This window comes from Callorhinus ursinus, unplaced genomic scaffold (assembly GCF_003265705.2).
Source record: "Callorhinus ursinus isolate GAN/ISIS: 27379988/994484 unplaced genomic scaffold, GSC_fseal_2.0 scaffold14, whole genome shotgun sequence".
NCBI lineage: Eukaryota > Metazoa > Chordata > Mammalia > Carnivora > Otariidae > Callorhinus > Callorhinus ursinus.
This window is the reverse complement of record NW_027397076.1, coordinates 45,828,932-45,852,905: the sequence shown is the minus strand read 5'-3', so window position 1 is coordinate 45,852,905 and position 23,974 is coordinate 45,828,932. Positions and strand designations below refer to the sequence as shown.

Genomic DNA, 23,974 nt, shown 5'->3' with positions numbered 1-23,974 from the left:
TCCTCTGAGCCCCACCTGGCAGTCTGCTGGAACCCACTGAGAAGTGCTCTCCTCTCTTCCACCGCTGGCAACAGATCCAGGGCTCCTGGGTGAGCCACTTTATAATTTCTATAGGTGGATACATCAACACACCAATTAGCCTAGATGCAAGAAATTCAAGTCCAACCTGAAGCTTTGTGACCTCACACAGTCCTGGTGGCTGCCTCTCGCTCTCCCCCAGCCCTGATGGGTGAAGCTGCCAAGGATGGGAAAGACCTTGTTGGTGATGACGATGCTGAGAGGTGGCTCATCTTGCGTGGTCTGAGCAGTGCAGGTGAGAAAGGAGGACTCAGCCCAGAGAGCCTCCCTGGAAATCCCCACCTCTGGCCTGGGTATCGAAATCATTTGTCATGAGAGCAGACATGTCAATAAACTGAATTTTTATTTTCAAGGGAAAAAATTAAGACACATTCATTAAAGTAAAACAAACAAAATTGGTTTTGTGCCCCCCCAAACCCCAAAAGAAATGTTTCAGGTTACTAGCTCTTTGGAATTCTCTGCCCTTAGGTAAATCTCCATTATGAGAGATGAAGAAAAACAAAGGGTCTCTCCGAGGGTAGATGTGCCTCCAAGGTCCTGAGGCCAGAGGCAGCAGGGCCCTCCTGCAGGGAGGCTGTTTCTGAAAAGGGAGAGAGGAGAGGCTCCAGGCCTGGGTTCTTGGGAGGTGATACCAATGAAGAGCCCCACTGCACTCCAGGCAGGCCCAGCTCTCCTCACTCAGTGACCAGGCAAATGCACAAAGTTAAGGACATAAGACATATCAGCTCCCCTGGGGCAGGGCCCCCAGTGGGCATTTCCTTCCACCTCTACGACTAGGCACACACTAGGTAATCCGGTGAGCTGAGAAGCCTGGAGGGGGTATGTAACAGTGGAAGGAAGGGATTATGAAGTCAACTGACACAGTGGCTAATTGGATGTACAGAGGTAGGGGAGACCAGGAGTCAAGGGGATTCTTTTTCTGGGGGGGCACTATTTTTATTTTAAATGCAAACATGGATGTTGGTACATGGTCATGAGGCAGCATTTAACTTGAACAAACAGCATACAAACAAGCAAAAGGCAGTTATTTGTGTACGTCTGAGGTTACACGATTAAATCTTTACTTGCTTTTAAAACTTCTAAAGTCTGATTTTGTATTTTGAATATATTCATTAAATCCCCAAGCTGACCCTACTATTTAAAATAACCTGCTTTGGAAGGAGAAAATTTTAAGAAAAAGACAGAGTTAACAAACAGGGTTGCTGGAGAGGAGGGGGGGGGGGGGAATGGGGAAATTGGGGGATGGGCATTAAGGAGGCACTTGATATAATGAGCACTGGGTGTTGTATGCAACTGATGAATCACTAAATTCTACCTCTGAAACTAATGATACAGTATAAGTTAATTAAATTGATTTTAAATAAAAGATTAAAAAAAAGGACAGAGTTAAAGAATATCTTTCATTTTCTTTGTCATCTGTTAACTCAAACAACTGCTGAGCACAATCCTTAATTAACTCATCCAAAGCATCTTCCATTGCTGATAAGTCAGAAAGTTCCTCCTGCAGCTTCTTCTGTTGGGGCACAGCTCCAGAATTGCTAAGATCAGATCCTATCCATCGAATATGGTTCTTAGACTTTTTTTTCAACCAGATCGATTCCATCTAAGACATTGGTGATGTCATACACTCTTCATTTCCGCACTCCCAGTTTTGTGGCAACCTTAAGTCGAGAATACCCCCAGGAGCAGATCTGACAAGATCCATAGATTTTCGAGTTAAATAAACCAAAGATACATCAAAACGAGGTCTCTTCACTTTTAGAGCTTTTCTCATGGACACATACACACCGTTGCTGACTCATGCTGCCCAGCCGGTGGTCCCTCGCCTTGCACCCAGCGAGCTCTCCCGGCTTCTCCCGCTCCGGCCAGGTGCTGCCCCCAGTGCGCTGGGACCCGGAGGCTGAGCACGAACTGGGCCCGTGGCCTGCTTGGTGGCGCCGCTGCCTAGGCCAGCCCGTGAACGAACACACCACTGCCCCATGATCTCGGGAGCTACAACACAGATGGGAAGAGAGCAGGGTGACCCACGGCTCTCAGGACTCCAAGCCCGCCATCTTCCCGCATGCGCCAGTCAAGGGGATTCTAAAGTATGGGGCTGATAACTGGTAGCACCACAAGTGGCAAGAGAAGTCAGGGGTGAGGACGCTTTGGGTATAGGGAAAGAAGGCAGGAGATAGAGAGTTATGATATGAACATCACTGAGATGAGGTCCAGCCAGATGATGAGGACAGGCCATGAGTTCCCTGGGCAGCTGCAGGAAGGGCCTGGGGCCAAATCTTGGCTCTGAGAAGGGATGACATATGGGAAAAGCAGAAGACCAGAGTCAGAGACTTGGAAAATTCTCAGAGTCAGGACGTAGAGGGGAGGGAGAGATTCCAGGAAATGGGGCAAAGAACTCAGAAAAGTTAGGAGGGAAGCTGGTAAAGCAAAAGAAATAAGGAGATGAGACAGAGGAGCCACACCTAGGACCCTCAGATGCAGGGACAGAAGGATGTTGGGGTCTATGGCGGCTCTGGGAATAAACCTCTAGAGACACCATTCCCCCAAGATGAGCCTGGTCACCAGCTCATCCTGAGGGACTGGGGGCCAGCCACCCACACCTTCCCTGTCCAAAGGGTCTGATAGAAATGAAGCCACAAATTTCCTAAGGTGAAGAGACAAGGATGCATCTCTACGCTCCACCATCTACCAAGGTTGGTAAGCTTCAGAATCAAAATAACGCAGGTGTTGCCACAGAAAAGACCAGAGAGCTTGGCCATTCTAGAACAAGGGTGGTGGGAGTGAGAGGTCAGATCATGGGCACACCCCTGGGGTGCAGATCCAAACCCTGTGTGAGAGAGAGGTGGGGAGTGGCGGAGGCAAACCTTACCTACGGCCCACCCAGCCCAAGGCACAACACCTACACTCAATCTGGGAGGTATGTCCAAACTCTGCCTCCCGTGTAAGTGAACAGGGAAATTTTGTCTAGGGGAAGTCAGACAATGTCACTCAAGGGCTGAGCAGTCCCAGGAGTATCCCAGTCCTTGAGAAGACAGGTGACATCTAGGGGTTGTCTCTGGATTTAGAAAAGGATGACGTGGAACTACCCCAACACAGGACTGGGCCTGACTCACCATTTCATGGGCCTCTCTGCAGACTGATGGTCAAGGCAGTGTTCCCCTGGTTCAAACTCCCAACAGCTACAAAAAGCAGGTTATGCAGTTGGGAATGGGAACCACAGAGAAGGGCTCTTTTCCTAGGGCTAGAAATGCCCCACTCTCAGATGACAAGTCTCCCTGCTGAGTACCTGAGGCTGAAGTGTTGGGCTGGTGGTTGAACACCATTCACACCTCTGTTCACTAATATCTTCAGCAGAGAGGGGCCATCAGCTCCTCCAGGCCATTTCCAGCACCTACTACATGGGTGAGAATGAATGACACAGCAACATCTGACCTCGCTGTTTTCACCAAGAACATTGGTGTCATTCTACAGTATCAGATCCCCCTAAAGGCTCCATAGCCTCGGTTTGAAAGTGAGGGAAGAAAACTAAGATACCTGATGAGGCAGCTCAGTTCTGGTTTGTCCTCAGCCCAGGAATCTGCATCACTCTCTGCAAATGCTTCCTCTGTTCAGTCCATGCTCAGAACATCATCACAATAGCGAAGACAGAGAGAGTCACGGTCTCAGGAAGTGCTGGGTAATTAAGGGAATTCCTGCCTGGCACACAGTAGGCGCTCAACAAAGGTTAGCAGAGAACAAAAGACTGGGGTCCAGAAGTGACTCTTACTCTCCTCCACTGGAGGATGTGGGAAGGGGGATCTGGGCTGGGGAAGTTGGGGATGGCCACAGTTGGGGACATAAATCTAGAGGAGGGGAGAACAGAGGGCTGCAGAGAGGATGCTGCTGAGGGGGCAAGCTTGATGTCCCTGGGAAAGGACTAGGGTCTGCCAGTGCTTCAGCAACTTCTCCTTGTCTGTCCATCCTTGGGTCTCCTGTGACCCCACATTACTTGATAAATCCTGGAAAGGAAACATTAGCCCCCACTTCTGTGGAAGGAAGGGGGCGACCTTGAAATCCCGCCCAGGTTACCCCATTGCTCCCTTGATCTCTGTGAAGGCACCTGACTCCTCCTCTCATGGACTCACACCCCACTGCTCCCCAAGGCCACGGTTCCAATCACCAGGCCTAAGTAAACTTTTCAACTTTTATTTTGAGGCAGAAATAATCAATGGACTTCAAGGTTTCAAGACAACTCAACAACTGGTTTCTCTTTCTTTTTTTCTTTCTTCCTTTTTTTAGGTTTTATTTATTTGACAGAGAGAGAGAGAGCACACAAGTAGGGGGGAGGCACAGAGGGAGAGGGAGAATCAGACTCCCCGCTAAGCAGGGAGCCCGATGAGGGGCTTGATCCCAGGACCCTGAAATCATGACCTGAGTTGAAGGGAAGATGCTTAACCGTCTTGAGCCACCGAGGCGCCCCAATAGCTGGTTTCTGTGTCCTCTGTGTCCAATTATAAACATGTCCTTTTAGTCAAGGTCTGTGATTTGGCTCCTCAGGCTAATGGGTCGGGCTGGTTGTCCCCATTCACATCTGTTCTGGCATTAGGTATCTTCAGTGGAGAGGGGCATTAACTCCCCCAGGCTATGTCCATCCTGTGGGAGGGGGACACCCTGAGTAAGGGGACAGAGGTAGAGCAGGTGGGCGCTGAGACCTCCCTGCTGCTGACACTCTGCCAAGAGTATGGGTTCCTCAAGGTGGCAGGAGGGCCAAAAAACTCAGAACCTTGAGAAGCCATTCAGGGAACAGGGCATGTGTGTGTGCTATTGGGTCCCTGTTCCTCAGCCATGAAACTTGGTTCTTTCCTCCTGATATCTCCAGAATCCTGAGTAATATCCCAGGAAAGCCTGAGGAGGAGGTGGGGAGGAAGGTGAGATGAGTGTCCTTGGTGACATGAGATCCCCCTCTCTCCATCTCCCTGCCAAGGCTGCCCCACCCTCACATAGGATACAACTCCTTCCTACCTTGCACCCCAGGCTTGGGTTACAGAGCCTTAATGGGCCTCGGAGAACTCCAGTAGATCATGGTGTCCACCAGCAAGGTGGGCATGTAGCTCATGGGGATGTAGAGGAGCTTAGCATCCCAGCCTGGGGAGTATCGGGTGCGGGGGTGGCAGGCTGTCAGGGCATGTTCCATGCAGTTCGTCACCAAATACAGGTTGTTGCAACATGCTGACTTCAGCTTTTCAGTTGATTTCTTGACTGTCCAAAAGGAATGACATAGTCTCACACTCCAATCTTCTTGCTTTGGAATCAACTGAAGAGAAGAGTTTCTAAAAGCACCCCACCTCTCCACTGCTCCCAGGTCATCTCCAGGGGGAATCCATGGATTTCACTGGAGTGTGTCCCACCTCTTACCACAGGAAGGCTCTCCACACTAAGCGCCCTCTGGCTCTATTCCTGGGAATATGTGCTCTGCAGAACCGAGGTCTCTACAAACACCAGACTTCTAAGCACCTGACAACCAGCGGTTCTCACGCCAGCTTGCCAGGAATCCACGCCTCTCTTCTTCCCCCTCTGGCTTCAGGGTCCTCCCCAAACAACGAGGGCATCGGAGGAAACAGCGGTCCCCAGGTCTGACAAGCCTGGATCTTCCCTGAGGTCACCAGGGACCACATGGGACCACGGGGATGGAACAAAATGTCCCCACTGTGTGGGGGACTCTGAGCCTGCAGGAGGGGCGCGGGTCTGTAGGAGGCGCTAGAGGTGGGCCCAGGGCAGCCACACAAAGGTTTGCTTCCTTCTCCCCAGCCCACAGCTCACTCACCAGACGCCAGGAACTTCTCCCCATAGAGCTCCTTCACCTCCGGGCTGAGCCGGTCCCATGCCTCTTGGGTGGCCCTAGAAATCTTCTCAGGGTTGGTGACATCAGTATTGAAGTAACCAGGCTCGATCATAGCTACCTTCACTCCAAAGTAGGAGAGCTCCCTCCTGCAAGGCAGACAGGCAGAGGGGCAAGGACTTGGGAGGCCTCGGGGACAAACATGACAAAGAAGTTTACTGAGACATTATTTATACTGAATGTGATGAATAAAATGTAGGAAACGATTTCACAGCATACCATGAGGTGTTGCTGAAGTGCTGAGAGCAGGACCCAGCTCCAGCAATGTCCCCAGCCACCGATGCAAGCCTTCAGGCCAGGTCCCCTGTCTCAGCTCCTCCTCCAGAAAGGGAGCCTCCCTAGGCACTCAGCATCAAGAAATCCAGAACTTCTGCTGAGAGAGAGAAGGCACCATAAAGAGGAATTCTGGGAGGGCAAATCCTCATCAGGGCACATTCTCCCCAAAGCTCCAGAGCTCCAAGGTCTCGAGGTGGGGGGGCAGCAGAGAGAGAGAGAAGAGGCTCTGCTGATAAGCTGGGTGAGGTGAAGAAAGCTAGTATGACTTCAAGTTCAGGAAAACATCCTGGAAATCTTCCCAGCTAGCAGAAGAGAGGTCTCCCTTGCACAGAGAGAAGCAATGAAGAGACACAAATGAATCTGGGTGGTGCCTCTGTCCCTCACAGGCTCCTTCACCCACTGGGCGGCCACAGAGATGCTCTGTCTTGGTGACGTCCAGGATCACCGTCTCCAGCCTGGCTGACGTCTGGCCTCTCAGCCAGACTGCTGGGTGGTGCCAGTTTCCCTGGGGGCCTTCCAGTCTCCAGTCTTTCCAAGCCTCCTCATCTTTGCACTAAACTTGCACACCTCCACATACACTCTCTTGCAAAATCATAGGGAGGAAACGGTTGTCCTTCGTCTTGTGGAAGCAAAGATCATTCACCTTCCCTTTCTCAACCCCTCCCCAGGTCATCCCATGAACGGGACTTCGCCCTCACTCAAGAAATGTCCCAGAATTCCAAAGGCTGAGTCACCTCCACGGAAGCGTATGCCATACCCCACTTTTTTTTTTATCCTAGCTGCATCCATGAGAGATGCTTCACGGGCAGTCATTTTTAACATTTTGGACATCATGGACCCTTTTGAGAATCTAAGAAGACTCTAAGCCCCATAAAATGACTTAACACAACATACAGGATTTTAAATATACTTTTTAGGGGGTTCACAGACCACCTAAAGCCATTAGGTGCCAGGAATCCAGGTCAAGAATCCCTGTAATAAGGGTTTACTGAAATACTAGCTTTGGGACTCAGGCAAGTTGTTTAAAATCCCTGTGCCTCACGATATGATAGAAGCCTTGTCCACGGTAGTAGCCACCTCGTTCAGTCATTGTGGGGATTAAATGAGGCACCTGGCGATGTCAAACATCTCACAGTTATGCCTGGTAAATGAGAAGTATTCAATAAATGTTAACTGTTACTCTTACTACTTCTCTTTTGTGGTAGTTCATAGTGGCATTGGGGATGTTCTTGACCTTCTGTGTAAGAAGCACAACACCAGACAACTAAATAAAAGAGGAAGCTGATGTTGATCCAATTCAAAGAAGAATGGCTCAGAGTGGTGGGACTAAGGAGAGGTATCTCAAGGTAATTCCACAAGAAGGGATCTCCTCTTCCTCACTCCCAAAAAGTGGGAAAGAGACATGCTTATGCCAAGCACTGTACATATCTCATCTCTTGCATCCCATACAATAACCCTTATCCTCACTTCACATATAAAGAAACTGAGACTCAGAAAGGTAAAGGGGGTGTGCAAAGTCACATGGCTACTAAGTGGGAGAACCAGGTGCAAAGCCAGGTCTGGTCCCCAGACTAGTGTTATTTCCACTGTGTCTCAGTGAAGAGTGAGGAAGCAGGAAAGACCTGAGCAGAATCAAGGACAGGGTCGCTGGACCACCTCCTTCTTTGGGGAGCCTTGGGGAGCTCCTTATCTGGTGCCGTTGGGCAGACGAGTCTGCCTCCCTGGCATGGAGAAGCTGTGGCAGGGCAGCAGAATGACTTCTGTGGCTGGGCTTGGCTTCTGCCCTCAGTGACCTCCTGGAAACTAGGCTGGCGATGGAAATACAATCGTTGTCAAAATCCACAGCCTGGACAGGTCCACAGTCCATCGGCCCTCCACACATGAAGTAGGGTCCTCGGTCACACAGGCCAGGCCAAATGGGGGGATTCCTGGGCCGGCCTGTGCAGCCCCTTCCTCCAGGGTCCAGGCACGAGCCCTTGGCCCCCACCTGACCCTGGGAAGCTGCCTGCTTTTATCTGTGTCTCCAATAACTCCTCCCTGGTACCTTCCTTCCTTTCTGATTGTTGATTACAATGTCTTGTCTACATTTTTTGGAAAAAAAAAGTTGGGGGGGAGTAGGAAGGAGAAAGAGCAAATTTCCAGGAATTGTTTTGCTGCTGCTGGTTTCTGTTACTTGGAGCAAAGCTCTTTGCCCCCCCCCCCAACCCCCGCCCCGCTCAGGCTGGCAAGAAGCCTGGGTCCTGCCCCCTCTGTCTTTCCCTTCCCTCCAATCTCTCTCTTTCCAGCTGCACACCTCCTCCCTCTGAAGAAAAACAGCCACATGAAAACTGCAGAGCTGTCGCTTATTTCTTCCTGAGGGAGCAGCTTTCCCTCTGTGCCTCAGTCAGAAGGCACCACCAGCATTTCCTCCTGCTGCAAATACACATTCAGTGATGTGGGGGCAGGGGACCTGGGGGCAGGTGGAGGTGAGGCTGCAGGGGGTGATGTCTCCACATGAGGGGGAAAAGGTCCGGGGATGAAAGAGTCGGAGACCCAGGAGACGTGAACCACTAAAATGCAGTCTTGAGAGGAATGGAAATGGCAATGAGTCGGAATGTGTAGAGAGAACAGAGACCAGAACTAGGGTCTTCCTGGAGGGTTGGTCTAGTAGAGCCTCCATCTGCATGGGTCAAAGGTACAAGGGAGGAAGTGAGAATTCTCAGAAGGCTCCCTATTGAAAAACAATATCCATAGGATAGAAACTGAGATCCTAAAGAGAGAGAGAGAGTAGAAGAGTCTGGGAAAAAAATCGAAGTAAACCACATTTTACATTGTCATAGCTCATCATGACAGATTTCTGATCTAGGGGAGGTCTGATGTGTGAGTAGAAGTGTGACATAATAAGAAAGATATCAGCCCCCAATTCTGAGCTCCTAAATCCCTTAGAAAATTTCCTAGGTAGCTTCAGGATGGGGACTGGTTCCCAGAAAGACCAAGCCTTGATTAGAAGCTTGGAACTTCCAACCTCACCTCCCATCCTCTGGGGATAAGGTCAGAGACTAGAGATAAAATTAATAATAGATCATGCCTATGTGTTTCAGCAGCCATAAAAATTCCTAAACTATGAGGATCAGAGAGCTTCTGGGTTGGTGAATATATCTATGTGCCAGGAGGGCACTGTACCCCAACTCTGTGGGTACAAAACTCAGGACCCTTCCCAACCTCACATTATATACCTCTTTATCTGGCTGTTCGTTTGTATCCTTTATAATAAACCAGTAAACAAAGTGACTGTTTTCCTGAGTTTTGTGAACCACTCCAGCAAATTATTGAAACTGGGGTGGTGGGATTGTGGGAACTTTGTAACCATGTTGGACAGAAGTGTGGGTACCTTGGGGACCCATTACTTGTGACCAGTATCTAAAGTGAAAACAGTCCTGTGGGACTGAGCCCTTAAACCTGGGGAGTCTGACACTAATTTCAGGTTGGTGTCAGAAATGATAGATTTTAGGACACCCACTTGGTGTCCGGGGGGTTGGAAAATTGGTTGGTATGGTGGAAAAACCCCTCATGTTTGGTGTCAGAAGTGTGAGTAGAGAACCAGTTTTTCTATAGGAGGCTTAAGAAAACTGCAAAATTAAAAATATCCCCTCTCATGGAGAAGATTGGTGGTGATGTTTGCACAACAATGTGAACATACTTATTTTACTCTTTATTTAAGTAATCTCTATGCCCAGCATGGGGCTCGAATTCATCACACCCCAAGATCAAAGGTTGCATGTTCTACCGACCGAGCCAGCCAGACACCCCTTACTTAATGTTACTGAACTGTATAATTAAAAGTAGCTAAAATGGGGGGCGCCTGGGGGGCTCAATTGGTAAGCATCTGCCTTCAGCTCAGGTCATGATCCCAGGATCCTGAGATCAAGCCCCACGTCAGGCTCCCTGCTCAGCGGGGAGTCTGCTTCCCACTCGTGTTCTCTCTTTCTTTCAAATAAATAAATAAAATCTTTTTAAAAAATAGCTAAAATGGTAAATTTGATGTTACGTTTATTTCACCACAATAAAAAATCAATTAGCAAACTTAAAAAGAATTCCCCTCCTTGAATGGATAAACAAAATGTGGCATAGCCTGCAGTGGAATATTACTCAGCCATAAAAAGTAATGAAGTACAGATATGTGCTAGAGTGTGGATGACAAAGTGAAAAGGAAAACAGACACAAGGGTCACATGCTTATATTCAATATCCGTAACAGGTAAATCCACAGAGACAGAAAGCAGAATGGTTGTTGCCAGGGGCTGGGGGAAGACGGAAATAGGGAATACTTGATGGACATGGGGTTTTCTTTTGGGGTGATGAAAATGTGAGGATCTGCATCGAGGTGGTGGCTACACAACAACGTGAATGTGCTAAATGTCACTGAACTGGACACTTTAGACTGGTTGATACTGGTATGGGACCTTCACTTTGATTAAATAGGCATTCCTAGTCCCCTCTGGCCAACACACCCTCGGCCCTACAGCCCACAGAACATGGCCCGGCTCCAGGTGGCTACCATCCGCACTGGGTGGCCTGTGTGAGACAGGTGACCTCTCTGGGCTTAACAGGGGATAAAAAAAGCCCATCCTTTTTCCCCACAGGGGAAACCACAGGATATCTCAGGGATCAAATGATTAACTGCGGCGAAAGTGCTCTGAGAAGCCGGAAGCTCTGCTGATACAGGACGACACAAATCCACGGGCTCTGAGTGTTAGCCTAGGGCTTGAAAGGAGAGAGAAGCTTGGTGTCTGCCTGTCTCTCTCTGGGCCACCCTTGGCCACACTTCATGAGAAGTATGAAGCAGGAGGGGAAGGATGCTGTGTTTCCCCTCCCCATCCAGGAAACTCCCTGAAGCTCAACACAGCCCCCTTTCCAGTCCCCACCCCCCCCACCGTCTTCCCTCTCTCTCTCCAGATTCTCCCTTCAGAGCCAAAATGCAGGGTGGGTGTGAGCCAGTGGGGAAGGGCAGCATGCCTGAAAGTCTGGCTGATTTTCAGATTGATTTTAGCCTGCCCACCCCCATCCAGTTCTGCTTTAGTAGGAATCAACAGACACGGGAGAGTGGGATTCCAAGCCCACGTAGAGCGGAAAACACATACGTGTGGAAAGCATTTACCACAGGCCTGGCCCTGTGCTAAGCACTTCACCTTGTGGGCTCACTCAATTCTCACAACACCCCTAACAGTAAATAGTATTGTCCCATTTTGCAGAGGAGAGAACTGAGGCGTAAAGAGGTAGCTTCACACAGCTAGTGAGTCGAGTCGGGATCTTCACTCTTCCAGCCTGACTCCTCCCTGCCACTGGCACACTGGGTCATCTGCTGTGACTTCCCCTCTATCTGGATTGGGGGAAGGCAGGAAAAACCCTGACCCTCTCCCACAGAGCCTCAGCCAGTGATACTGCTTCCCGGATGAGAAGGACGGCCCTGAAGCCCACAGCAAAGCCAGCCCCACGGCCACCATCCCTCCAGTCTCCTTGCGACTCCGCAACAGCCCAGACCCACCGGTCCTCCAGGGCTAGAAGCGCTCCTGACACAAACGCAGGTGGGTGTCTCCCTTTCAGGAAAGAAAGGAATCAGGGCGAGAAGACAAACTGGCTTTCATGCATGATCCATAGATGTCCCTGGGGATAAATGAGAGAGGGCTGTGTGTGTGTGTGTGTGTGTGTGTGTGTGTGTGTGTCCCTCATCCATAGCCCAAAGGCGAGACAGAGTAAGGCTTCCCATGTGAAAGGGCCAAGGGGTGAAGTGCCAGAAGAGAAATGGAGGTTGGAGGCAGCCTGTGGCCGGAGCTACGGTGGGACCCCCACGGGCTGGGAAGGGGTCTGGTTGGGCACAGTTTGGTTCTCTCGCGCCACTGAGCCCTAACAAAATGTCTCTGCTCGCAGGTCAAGGCCAGCAAGTGAGCTGTGTACTAGTTCTCCACAGTTTGAGTGTTTAAACTCTCTCTCTTGCCTCTTCAGACCCAGAATCCTTTCCCAAAGCCTCCTGGTCCCTGGGGCCCACTGACTTGAGACATGAGGCTGCTCTCAAGGTCTCCGTTCTCTTCCAACCCTCTCTTCTCCCCACTAGGCGTTCGCTGGTCCTAATGTCAGTCAAGGACAACATGGGGCCTGCCCCCACACAAGGCTTCACCACGGCACCTGCCAGTGACTTCGGAGAGATCCACAACTGGAACGAACTGCTCTACTTCTTCAACCACACTTTGCCTGAGTGCCACATGGAGCTCAGAGAGGACACCAAGCAGGTGATCCTCTTTGTCCTCTACCTGGCCATCTTTGTGGTGGGGCTGGTGGAGAACCTCCTGGTGATCTGTGTCAACTGGCGCTGCTTGGGCCGTGCAGGGCTGCTAAACCTCTACATCCTCAACATGGCCATAGCAGACCTGGGCATCGTCCTGTCTCTGCCCGTGTGGATGCTGGAGGTCATGCTGGACTACACCTGGCTCTGGGGCAGCTTCTCCTGCCGCTTCACTCACTACTTCTACTTTGCCAACATGTACAGCAGCATCTTCTTCCTGGTGTGCCTCAGCATCGACCGCTACGTCACCCTCACCAACACGTCGCCCTCCTGGCAGCGCCACCAGCACCGAATGCGGCGGGCCGTGTGTGCGGGAGTCTGGGTCCTCTCGGCCATCATCCCGCTGCCCGAGGTGGTGCACATCCAGCTGGTGGAGAGCTCCGAGCCCATGTGCCTCTTCATGGCGCCCTTTGAAACCTACAGCACGTGGGCCCTGGCGGTGGCCCTGTCCACCACCGTCCTGGGCTTCCTGCTGCCCTTCCCGCTCATGGTGGTCTTCAACGTGCTGACAGCCTGCCGCCTTCGGCAGGCAGGATGGCCCGAGGGCCGGCGCCACTGCCTTCTGGTGTGTGCCTATGTCATCATCTTCGCCGTCTGCTGGCTGCCCTACCACGTGACCCTGCTCCTGCTCACACTGCACGGGACCCACATCTCCCTTCACTGCTACCTGGTCCATCTGCTGTACTTCTTCTACGACGTCATTGACTGCTTCGCCATGCTCCACTGTGTTGTCAACCCTCTCCTTTACAACTTTCTCAGCCCGAGATTCCGGGACCAGCTGCTGAGTGCTGTGGTCCATTACCTTCCCAAGGCCCGGGCCAGGGCGGACAGACGTGCTTCCTCGTCTTCGTCCTCCACTCAGCATTCCATCGTCATCACCAAGGACAGCAGCCAGCCCGCTGCAGCAGGCCCCCAGGACCACCAAGCCTGAACTTTCAGGCGCCAACTACCTCACCCATCTCCGCCCCTCAGTGTCTCCTAGGAGGCTGAGGTAGACCCCACTCTCCATCGGTGAAGTAGAAAGCTGCAGGTGTAGGTGAGAGATTTTGGGGGGAGTAGGGGGAAAGGGTTAAAACGCACACGGTCAATTTTGAGTATGTCTTAAAAAATTGAGATGGGGAGGAGGAGAGGGGCAGGGAGGAGCAGAGAACGGGTCTTTGGTGTTGTACTGTTTGTCTCGGTCCTCAGGACCAAAGAAGACACTCAGGAAAAATGGTGAAATAAATAACAGAGACAGCCATGACTCTGGCTCTTTCCAAAATCCGTACTTCCACTGGGATAGGCTAAAGAAATGCTCAGCAGAAACTTGACACACTCCTTTCAACAATCACCCTGGCCGGAAAGAGTGTGCTCTGCAGGGACCTCACACAATTTTCCTTTTGTGCCTGTGTGCTTGCTGACCCCCCCCCCCCCCCCCCCCCCCCCCCCCCCCCCCGCCCCCTGTGCAGGCTCTGAGGACAAGAGGTCAGAGGCCAAGGAACCAGGAGGCCGCAGCAGGACGTTTCCTAGCATCCTCGGTGATATGATAGATGGAGGGGGTGAAGCAGAGGTCTGCTGCCGCCCCCCCCCCACCATCCAGGAAGTGGCTCCATTTCCTTGCTGATACGCTCCCCTCATCCATCCCACTTCCCTCCCCACGAGGCAGAGCAGCCATCCCAGAGTCACCGCTCCTCAGAGCCCACCCGCTCCCGCCTTCAGGTCTAGGACATTTCCAGACTTCTAGGAAGAGATGCTATCAGACACCCAACCCCATCCCTCCCTTTCTCTCTAGATCATGGGAAAATATCAAGGGACATCCATTCTGAGAGCAGACCTTGGGACAGGCAGCGGCAGACACTCCCAGAGGCCATCCCTCAGCCCTTGTCCCCCAACTTCCGATTCCGTCACAGGGCAGAACTCTGGTGTTCTAAGGCGGTCCTCGCCCTTAAACTTCATTCTCCCCCGCCAGGTCTTTTCCTTCATTTTCCTGTCCAGCAACTTTCTTCTATTCACGCTTGTCCTATAAATAGGAAAAGAAGCCTTCTTGTTAACAAGTAGGTCTTCTGGAAAAGACTCATTTATCAGTTTGGGAATCTAGGACCATGTCCATGAAGAAAAAGCCTAAGAACCGGTCCCGCCTCACTAGTTCCAAGTCCTTGGCATCCTAATCCTGCCTGGGCAGAATGAAGGGCTTGTGAACTCCATCACTGAGAGCCTCTGTCCTGCTCGAGTGCTCAGTATTTCTGGAATGTTTAACTTGGAATAACCATTTACTGACCTGGAGCGCCATCCCCTCTGTTCTTAGAAATCTGAAGCTTTATTCATCAGATGCATTAAACACGTGCTCCAACAGTGTATGTACCCGTTTGTTCGGAGCCCAGAGGGAAATGCCCTGACAATCCTGCTCACCGGACCCAAATCTGAAAGGGTCTGAAGTGACAGACAGCTGCTCCGTGGAACAGAGCTGCAGGCTTTTTCAACCAGGAGAGTCCAGGTTGTGACTTGGCGTTGCAGTAAGGGCTTAACCTAACAATACAGAAAGTGCATTAAAAAGACTTTCCTCCTTTGTGCCCACATAAAAACTAAGCCAAAATCTAATGCCCTTATCACTGCCTCTGCTGACTCAGGCTCCAGAAGTTTCCAAAAGGGAACCCAGTGTCACAGCTGTCACATCGTGGGTTACCTCAGAGACCAGCCCCCCAGGAGCTCACTCTTCTCATGGATTTCTCTGGCAACCAGTTATCACCCTGGGCAGCATGCACACCTCCTTGGGGCCCGGGGAGGACAGAGCCCCGGCTATGCTGACTGCAGCAAGGCTGCTCTGCTCAGCATTCACTGAGCACAATGGGCACCACGCCTGGCCTGTGTGCTGAGACCAGATGGACCACATCGCGCCCCAACCTCTGAGGTCTACCTCCTTCTCTGTGCAGGTACATTGGTTAGCAACCCCATGAGACCGTGCCAAACCTCTACCTCCTCCCTGAACCCGCCTCTCTCCTCTCTGACATACCACATCAGTGAATCAGATGGCGCTGGCAGGACAGATCCCCTCAGGGAGGTTTCCCCTGGAAAGGGTGGGTTATTGATTTAATTTGCCACTAAAAACAGGTCAGCAGGTTAACCCCGGGGAATTCCAACTACTGGAAAGGAAACTATGGGGGCGCCTGGGTGGCTCAGTTGGTTAAGCATCTGCCTTTGGCTCAGGTCATGATCCCAGGGTCCTGGGACAGAGCCCCGGGTCGGGCTTGGAGGGGAGCCTGCTTCTCCCTCTGCCTCTCCCTACCCCCGCTCATGCTTGCTCTCCTGCTCTCAAATAAATGAATAAAATCTTTAAAAAATCTTAAAAATAAAATCTCCCTCTGCCTCTCCCCCAGCTTGTGCTCTCTCGCTTACTCTCTCTCTCTGAAATAAATAAATAAAACCCTAAAAAAAAAAAAAAGAAAGGAATCCTGGCATCTGCTGAGCAGAATGCTGCTACTACCGGGTGTTGGGCCCCGATCTTCTGAACTCAAGGGACAGCGTAACCCCAGTCAATAGGAAAAGAATTCCCGTTTCAAATTTCCTTTTTTTATTCTAAATAAAAACCACACTTTGTGCCGAACAATGGAATATAAAAGAATCAGATGTACAACGATTTTAGACATCTACTATTTGGGAAAAGAAGTTTACAAAATATACAAAACTTTACAGCAATAGATAGTAAACACTTAAATATTAGGAGGTCAGTACTTATTAATTTAATGGAAGGAAGTTAGACGTCAACAACTCTTCTCGGTTTCATAAGAGACTTTCGCTAGCGGAGGTGGGAGGGGAGGTTGGACTGGACAGGGAAGGGTGTTAAAGAAACATCGAACTCAAAACAGTTCCATTTTCATTCTGATGTTAAGTTTGACAGTGAGTGATCACAGTGAAATGAATGCTGTGTGCACTGTACTTCCCGACTCACTCAGAGCAGGACTGAGGCCAAAGGATGTGTGGGGACCTCCAGATGGGCAGACTTCTCCACACAGCCCACTCCCACGCCAACAAAATCAGTGTCCACCTAGAAAAGGATTTAAATTCACTTCCAAAGTTGAGTAGTCTCTGGAATAGGGCACAGCAAGAGGCCAGAAGACGAAGAAAATTCATCAGTAGCAAAACTTGACTGGGGAGAAGGTATTTAGGCCCAAAGATTTGTCCTGGAGACAAAGGGGTGCTGATGGATCAGAAGGGAAGACAGTCAAAAAGAACTTTTACCCATTTCCTGGTTCTTAGGGGTCACCGGGTCCCAACCCCCACCTCCGTTCTTTCCACCTAGCCACGAACTATAGAGACTCGCTGGGGTCTTAAAATGTAGGACCAAATACCACAATACAGCAGAGCTTCCCAGTGGGCACTGTGGCATCAGTGAGCCAGCAACGGGTCACAGGAGAAGCGGGAGACGGATCCCCTCCTGTGGCCATAAGCAGCCTCTGCTGTTTATTCCAATGCGCCATACAAGTATTACCTTTTTCCCTTAAGAAACAGGTTGGGAATAGCCTCATGCTTGGTTTAATGCTCTACAGTCGCCATCTTGAAATTCTTCATTTTTAAACAAAGGGGTCTGCAGATTATATAGCTGGTCCTGAGTATAGAACAAGAAAGAGGAGGAAGGGAGGAGAAAAGACATTCAGGGGTCAGACAGAACCTCAGAACAATACAGCAGACTGCTAAACTGGGCTCCAAGGCAGAGGGGGCAACAGAAGGCTGAAAAAAAATTTTTAAAAACTCAAAATAAAATGAATACCTTCAACCAGGTATCCCAGAGTGCCCTTTGCCACAACACAAGAGTTTCAAGTAAAACAGTTCGGAAAAGGGGGGGGGGGGCTGGAGGCAGAGACAGCAAACATGACTCTAAACGGGGTGGGGGGTGGTCAGGGCAAATATGGGGACAAGCAGAGGAACAGGGTTTGGTCAATAAGCCTCATGAGCTACTGACCCTGCTACATGTCTGACTGCAACCAACCAAGCCACCCCGATCAACCACTTGGCCTCAGGAGGATCAGGGGGTGCAGTTTTTTGTTTAGTGTTTCAGGGGCAAAGGTTCAAGGATTTGCTTTTTGGTTTACTGGCAAAAAAGGGAAAACTTCACAGTTTCAGGTTAAGTATACAGACTACCCAGCATCCACGATGCCCTCCATTAAGGAAAAGGGTTTCTCCAGCACACTGATCCATGCTTGGCCACCTGTATGGGTTCTAGGAAGTACTGCCTCTCTCAAATCTGACCATTCAAAAATCAGTCCTCATCAACAGAATGGGAGGGATCACTCAGCCTTGAAAAGCTTAGCAGATACTTGACGGTGGTCTTTCACACATTTTCCTTCTTAAATTTCCAACGGTCAGTTGTGGGAAAGAAAGGGAGAAGCCAGTCAGGGATGAAAAGTCTCAGCACTGCTTTCCTGACAAGAATGACCTGAGGGAACATGTAACAAGTTGAGTTTAGATGGCGAAAAATGGCCAGCTGTACAAATCCCTTCATGTAACAGCCAACCCACCAGAGAGCCAGGCACCCCAACTGGGAGGCTTTATCAATTTAGGGCTAGGGAGAGAGGCAGCAAGTCCAACAGGGACGGAGCTTTGGCTTGCCTGTATATCTTAATATAGCTTTCCAAGTTTAGGAAGGATGAGAATATGTGCAAAAAAAGGTCCTTCATTTAACTTGTTCCCCTCAACCCGGTCCCCAGTCTACTCAAGCGCAGGCAGGAAAGGTCTAGGAATTTAATAAGCCCCAACTTTCCAGAACTCACATCCATTACCTAAAGGCTCCCCTGGGCTTATTCCGCAAGAGACTCTCTGGAGAGAAAGAAAAGGACTTGTTTGTTTAAAGGCCTGACACCTTCCCTCATCCTAGCCCCCGTTTCTCAAATCTCTGGGCAGGACTGTCCCCTGGAACACGGCTACTTGCTGGGGAGAAACTCATTTTCCTGAAGTCACTTATCCAAAAGAGATGCTGGGTACTATGTATATAAAAGCAAAAATAAATAAATATCAATGTCCAAAAAGGCTCTGTGAGTTAATTAAAACCACTCGCTTGTGAAACAGCCCAGGGTGCTGCTGAGTCCCACCAGGGGCAGTGTCAGGGCCTAGGGCAGGGACTCCCAGAGCTCGCCTGAGCAGGGTGAGGTAGTATGAGTTTACTGAGGTGCTACCTTGTGAATATGCGAGATCCGAGGGCCCTCTCCCTCAAGCCTTCTTTGGGCAAGAACCCCCTCAAAAGCCACTAAGAACGGAGCCAACTGGCCCCAAGGACATCAGCTGCCCTCCAATTGCGCCCCCTGGTGGCGATGCAATGACAGATCAGGATAAATTCCAGCAGGTCAAAGGTGAGCTGCCAAAGCTCCTGGCCAGTTACCACAAAGTAAACAACAGGTTACCCGACTGGGACAGACAGACCGCACATCCCGCTACACACCACCAGTTACTCGGGTCCCTTCAATCCTGAAGGGCTCACAGTCCATCACTCCGCCACCCCACGGGGTCTTCTCATCTACACCACAGGTCAAACACACTTCTAGGTGGGAGACTGGATGTAAATTAAGGCAAGGCTGCTGCTGTCAGAGACATCCCCACCTCTCCACCAGGACACTCAAGGTCGACGGAGGCAGCCAGGTGACAGATGACTATATCACAGCGGCTCCCTGTCCTCTCTGCCCCACAGGGAAGGCCTACCTGGCCACCTGGGCTACAACTCCATAAAATCGTATTTCTTTGGAATCGAGGAGAAAAGAGAGGCCTCCCTTCCTGTCCATCCGGGCTGCCACTCCTGGCGGCACCGTCAGTCGGACACCTCTTCCGACTGGCAAGGATCCATCCCAAAGCTTTCTGACCTACACAGAAAGCTCTGCCCCCAGTTTGGATCTAGCTGCCAAAAGATTCTACTGTCCCATCAGCAGATCAGAGCGTGGAAACGAGCAGGCGCCCCCATCCCATCCGCCTTTTCCCTGCTGAGGGCCGGGCCTGGCACCTGTGGTGAGCTGCCCTGCGGACTAGTCTTTTCTAAGTGACCACATTCCCCAAATCTCTCTCACAGCCGTGTGTCCCAGTTGGCAAGCTGGCAATAATACCCACAGTGAAAACCTCTCTCCACCTCCTCTATTCAGTGAGGCTGTTGGTTGGATTCTTAGCAGCATAAAAACCTATCCGTAAACTAAAACTTGAGAGGCTCGGAAAGGGGATCTAGTCGACACCATCTGCCTGACCAGATCCCAAGACCGGCCTCCGAAGGATCAAAACCGCAGCCCTTTGTGGGCAAGAACAGGGAAGGAGGTAAACATGATAGGGCCGTTGCTTATCGAAAACAGTAACAGCTTGTGTGCTCTTTCTTCTTTTCTCTTCTTTAACCACAAGACAGAACAGAATTCCTAGCAAGGCCAAATTGAAACTTCAGCTGGAGAGGGACCAAGAGCCATTAGAAAAGCAACGTCCTGGCTGCCGCCTGGGGGCTCCCCCTAGCTCTGCTGGGACCCAGTCAGCTGTCTGGGTTCTTTTCTGCCTCTTTGGAATGGATAATGTACATGAAGGTCTGCTCGATGGTGAAGTCGGGCGGGAGGCTGCCTTTGTGCACACCCACGTGCTTGCTCATGAGGTTGAGCGTGGAGCTGTAGTGACCACAGACCGTGCAGCGGTACATGAGGGCCCCCGAGTGTGTCTTCAGGTGGCACTTGATGGTTGAGCGGCCTCGGAAGAACTTGTGGCACACCTTACACTGGTACGGCTTCTCGCCCGTGTGGATCCGCCGGTGGTAGTTGAACTCGCTTGTGTGGGCAAACCTTTTGCCACAGACCTTGCAGCTGTACTTGCTGTTCCCAGGCTGGCCCTGCAGAGCCAGCTCGTCGCTCAGGAACTCCTCTGTGGGCAGCTTCCGCTTCTGGAGAGCGGGGTGCTGGGGCCCCAAACCGGGCCGGGCGTCAAGGCCACTGTTGCATCTGTGCTGGCTGACGTGGTAGCGATAGGCGGCCTCCGACTTGAAGCTCTGGCTACACACGTGGCAGCGGAAGAGAGCATCCTCCAGGCTCTGGTGCACAGCCATGTGCTTCTCTAGGAGGTGCCAGTCCACAAAGCTGTTGGCACAGACGGAGCACGAGAAGACCGAAATGCCCAGGTGGGACAGAGTGTGCCACATGAGGCTGCAGAGGTTGAGGTGGCGCTGGTCGCACACGCTGCAGGCCTGGCCCTTCAGGTTCAGATGGTCAAGGATGTGCCCCCGGACTACGTGGAAATCTTTGGCCAGTGCCTTCCCACAGGCAGCGCATTTCAACTCTGTGGAGGCTGCCCCGGAAAACAAACCCAGCTTCCCCGACAGGGGATCGTTGGGGTGGACGATGATGTTGTTCTCAAATATCCCATCCCGTCGGTGGAGGGTCAGCTGCCACTGGGTAAAGAACTTAGTTTCACACATGTCGCAAGAGAAGAGGAAAATGCCAATGTGGGACAGAACATGGGTCACCCGGGAGTTTCGGTCCTGGAAGTGGGTCTCGCAGACCTTGCAGTTGCCCGTCAGCAGGTCCACGTGGTCCCGAGCATGCTGTCGGATCAGTTGAATGTTGGGCTCTAGAACTTTCTTGCACACCTGGCAGGGCATGGCCTTATTCTCTCGGTTGTCATTCTCTCCAAAAGTCAGCTCATCCTCGCTGTCATCACTCAACTCAATCACCTCCTCGGCTGTGCCAATCTCCTCGGTGGGGTCTTCAAACTGCAAGTCATCATCCCCCAGGTCGTCCAGCTGGAGCTCATCCATCTGCCCAAAGCCCGGATCTTTGGAGTGGTCGCTATTGCTCAGACAGGAGTTGGTCCCAGTGGTAATGTCAATTGCATGGTCAGGGGGGAAGAAGCTGCTTTTACTGAAGTCTCCATTGCTCTGAACTTTGTACGGCTGGCAGGAGCTCGTGCTGGTTTGGATGCCCATGCTGACGGTGCCTAGGGCCGGCTGAGTCACGATACTAGGAACGGAGGTGAAAGGAGCAGGGGCATCATGGTCTTCCATCTTTGGCGGCAGGGAAGACAGGCTATGATTAGTGTCACCGGTGACATTTCTCTCTTCCTCTTTACAGCTTCCTCCAGCATCACTAGGTAACACATAGTTCCTCTCAGGACCAAAGTGCTCCCCGCCCCCCCGGAGGTCTCCGAGGGGATAGGCGGGCTCTGCTGAGCTACAGCTCTGGGTACCCGAGTGGTTCTCCCCGCTGCTGGCCAGGGGCTTGGCCACAGCAGTGGTCTCCAAGTCAGGAAAGGTGGAGTGACAGGCCCGAAGGAGATCCTCCATGCCCAGGCGCTCGGCTACCTCATAGATGACCCCAACATTGATCAGGTCTGTGAAGAGCTCCGAAGTATAGACAAAGCTCAGAATCTTCTCAAAGTTGGCGGGGGTGATGAAGTCCACCACGTAGGTCCTGGCAGCATCCAGCCCGGTATTCAGAAAGAGGTTCTGGAAGTAGCCGGCCGCGCACGCCAGCACGGCTTTGTGGGCCGGGAAGGAGCGGCTCCCCACCACGATGGTGACATCGCACATGGTCTCTGAGAGCCGGCACTTGTTGAGTTCCTTCAGCAGGTTGTTGGGGTGGTTGGTGCTTTGCAGTTTGATCCTCATGCCCATCTTAGCAGCTCCTATGAAGTTGCCTCTGTATCAGCACGGTTCATCTGTGGACGGTAAAAGGAAGAGATGGATGGCCAAACACATCCCTGCAAGCGAGGAGCTATGCAGAAGAAAACACTGCCAGTCTGAGTGTTTCCAAGCCCTGGGTAGGGAGCAAGAGCCCATGGACAGCTTGAGCTGCTCCAAGCTGCTGGGGGCAAGGGCAAATGATGGGACAGTGACCTCTCTCCCTGCATATTCCCAAAGACAAGAGTTGTCGCAACAAAACCCGAAAGTATTGAGAAAAACCTGATAGGGTCGTCTCTAAGACTCAGAGAGGTGGTAGGCCTGGTTGGACAGAAGCTAGTGCCTTAGAGCCAAGCCAGAGGCAATGTCTCGGACACAATCCTTCACTTCATCACCACACGGTGGGCCCAAATTAATCTCTTAACTTCTTCCCCCAAACAAGCTTTCCTATCTCATTGAGTACATTCACTTCTCTTGCAATGCCAAATGCCATATACGCACTTGAACACAATTAGCAAAGTTCCATTAGCTGCTGAGAGCAAGATAAGTTTGTTGTATCTTTTATTTTCTTATCAAGGCTCTGTCCTTCCAGTCCCTAAATAAACCTCTTGCTCATTCATGAGTTCTGATGTCTCCCTACCTAAGCTATCTGCCTACTCTCTTGTCTTACCATAACCCAGAGCCACCCAGATACTTCTCTGTCACCTTCTCTGTATGCATTGGATGAAGCTAAAACACTCAGGACCTAAAGAAATAAAGCAAACTAGAGTACACTGTAGCATTTACTATTACTTAAATATGTCTTTTTTTTTAAGCTACCCTTTTTGGGATCTATGCATATGCTGACCAGAACTAAAAGATTTACTTGATGCCCTAAGAAGGCGTCTAATTATATAGGCAAGACTGCTAAAGGCTTGCGGGATCCCACTCCCCCCTTTTCGAGTCCTGCACGCCTAAGGAAGACAAGCGAGCAGCATTCGGCTTCAGTCTCGCCACTCGCCCGGCGCAACGCAGCCCCTTTCTCCACCTCACCACCTTCTACAAACTCCCAACTTTTTCTGGGGTCCAAGAAGCTTCTGCGCATTGTTGGGATACCAATGAAGCATCTCCCGGGCCCTGGTGGCCACACACCAGGCTGGGACGCTGGGAAGCCTGAGTGGGGGGTGGGAGGGGGGCTGACTGGGAACTTCCGAGAAGGCACCCCAACAATCCCGTGGTGCCGCAGTCTCCCCTCTGGAGGGTCGAACCCAGGAAGAAGGGCGCTGGATCGGGCTGGGGTGCTCCATCTGGGGGCCACCGAGCACCTCGGTCCCTCCCCAAACGGCGGGGGACTCCCCCGGGGCGTCTCCGGGGGCGCCGGGCCGGACGGGAGCGAAGGGATGGGCGGCGGGACCGGCCGGGGTCGGCGCGCGGCCGGGAATGATGGGTCGGGCCGAAGGGAGCGGGCAGGAGGGAGCCAAGCAAGAGCGAGAGAAAGGCCGGGACCGGGGTCGGGCCTCGGTCAGGGGCGGCCCTCGGCCCGGCCGCGCTTACCCGGCTCCGCGGGGCCCGAGCACCATCGCCGCCGCCGCCTCACACAAAGGCCCCGGCCCGCCGTGCCCGGCCCGACAAGGAGGCGGCGCCGCCGGCCGCGGCCAGACTCTCCATCCGCCGCGCCGCTCGCTGCGCCGGTCCGGGCCGCCCCCACCGCCCGGCCCGCAGCGCCCCCCGCCGTCCCGGAGGAGGCAGCGCCCCCCGCCGCTTGGCCGCAGCGCCCCCAGCCGCCCGGGAGGAGGCAGCGCCCCCCAACGGCGGGGCCGGGGGCCGGGAGCCGGGTGGACCGGGCGGGA

At 52.0% G+C, this 23,974-nt stretch overlaps 3 protein-coding genes and 1 pseudogene across 3 annotated transcripts; 1 reads left to right on the top strand and 3 right to left on the bottom strand.

Annotated features, from left to right (window-relative positions):
- Window positions 1-402: 402 nt before the first annotated feature.
- LOC141374131 (transcription factor E2F6 pseudogene) lies at window positions 403-1,866 on the bottom strand (annotated as a pseudogene).
- Window positions 1,867-4,325: 2,459 nt separating this feature from the next.
- Window positions 4,326-8,099, bottom strand: LOC112832656 (retinol dehydrogenase 16). Its single transcript, XM_073900296.1, is given in 6 exon segments — window positions 4,326-4,710; window positions 5,080-5,316; window positions 5,882-6,045; window positions 6,604-6,654; window positions 6,656-6,770; window positions 8,057-8,099. Coding segments are annotated over 5 exon segments (591 nt in total). The 3' UTR covers window positions 4,326-4,710; window positions 5,080-5,098.
- Window positions 8,100-11,563: 3,464 nt separating this feature from the next.
- Window positions 11,564-13,793, top strand: ACKR5 (atypical chemokine receptor 5). Its single transcript, XM_025883339.2, has 2 exons — window positions 11,564-11,795; window positions 12,323-13,793. Exon 2 carries the CDS (start codon window positions 12,339-12,341, stop codon window positions 13,479-13,481), a length of 1,143 nt encoding a protein of 380 aa, XP_025739124.1. The 5' UTR covers window positions 11,564-11,795; window positions 12,323-12,338; the 3' UTR covers window positions 13,482-13,793.
- A 2,281-nt stretch (window positions 13,794-16,074) lies between these two features.
- On the bottom strand, window positions 16,075-23,814 carry ZBTB39 (zinc finger and BTB domain containing 39). The gene is made up of 2 exons (XM_025883237.2): window positions 23,679-23,814; window positions 16,075-22,183 (listed from the first exon to the last, which is right to left on the bottom strand). Exon 2 carries the CDS (start codon window positions 22,137-22,139, stop codon window positions 20,016-20,018), a length of 2,124 nt encoding a protein of 707 aa, XP_025739022.1. The 5' UTR covers window positions 22,140-22,183; window positions 23,679-23,814; the 3' UTR covers window positions 16,075-20,015.
- Window positions 23,815-23,974: the final 160 nt, after the last annotated feature.

What these genes read in the sequence shown, in the direction of transcription:
- ZBTB39 (XM_025883237.2), bottom strand. Translation starts at nt 22,139, where the DNA reads ATGGGCATGAGGATCAAACTGCAAAGCACCAACCACCCCAACAACCTG.
- ACKR5 (XM_025883339.2), top strand. Translation starts at nt 12,339, where the DNA reads ATGTCAGTCAAGGACAACATGGGGCCTGCCCCCACACAAGGCTTCACC.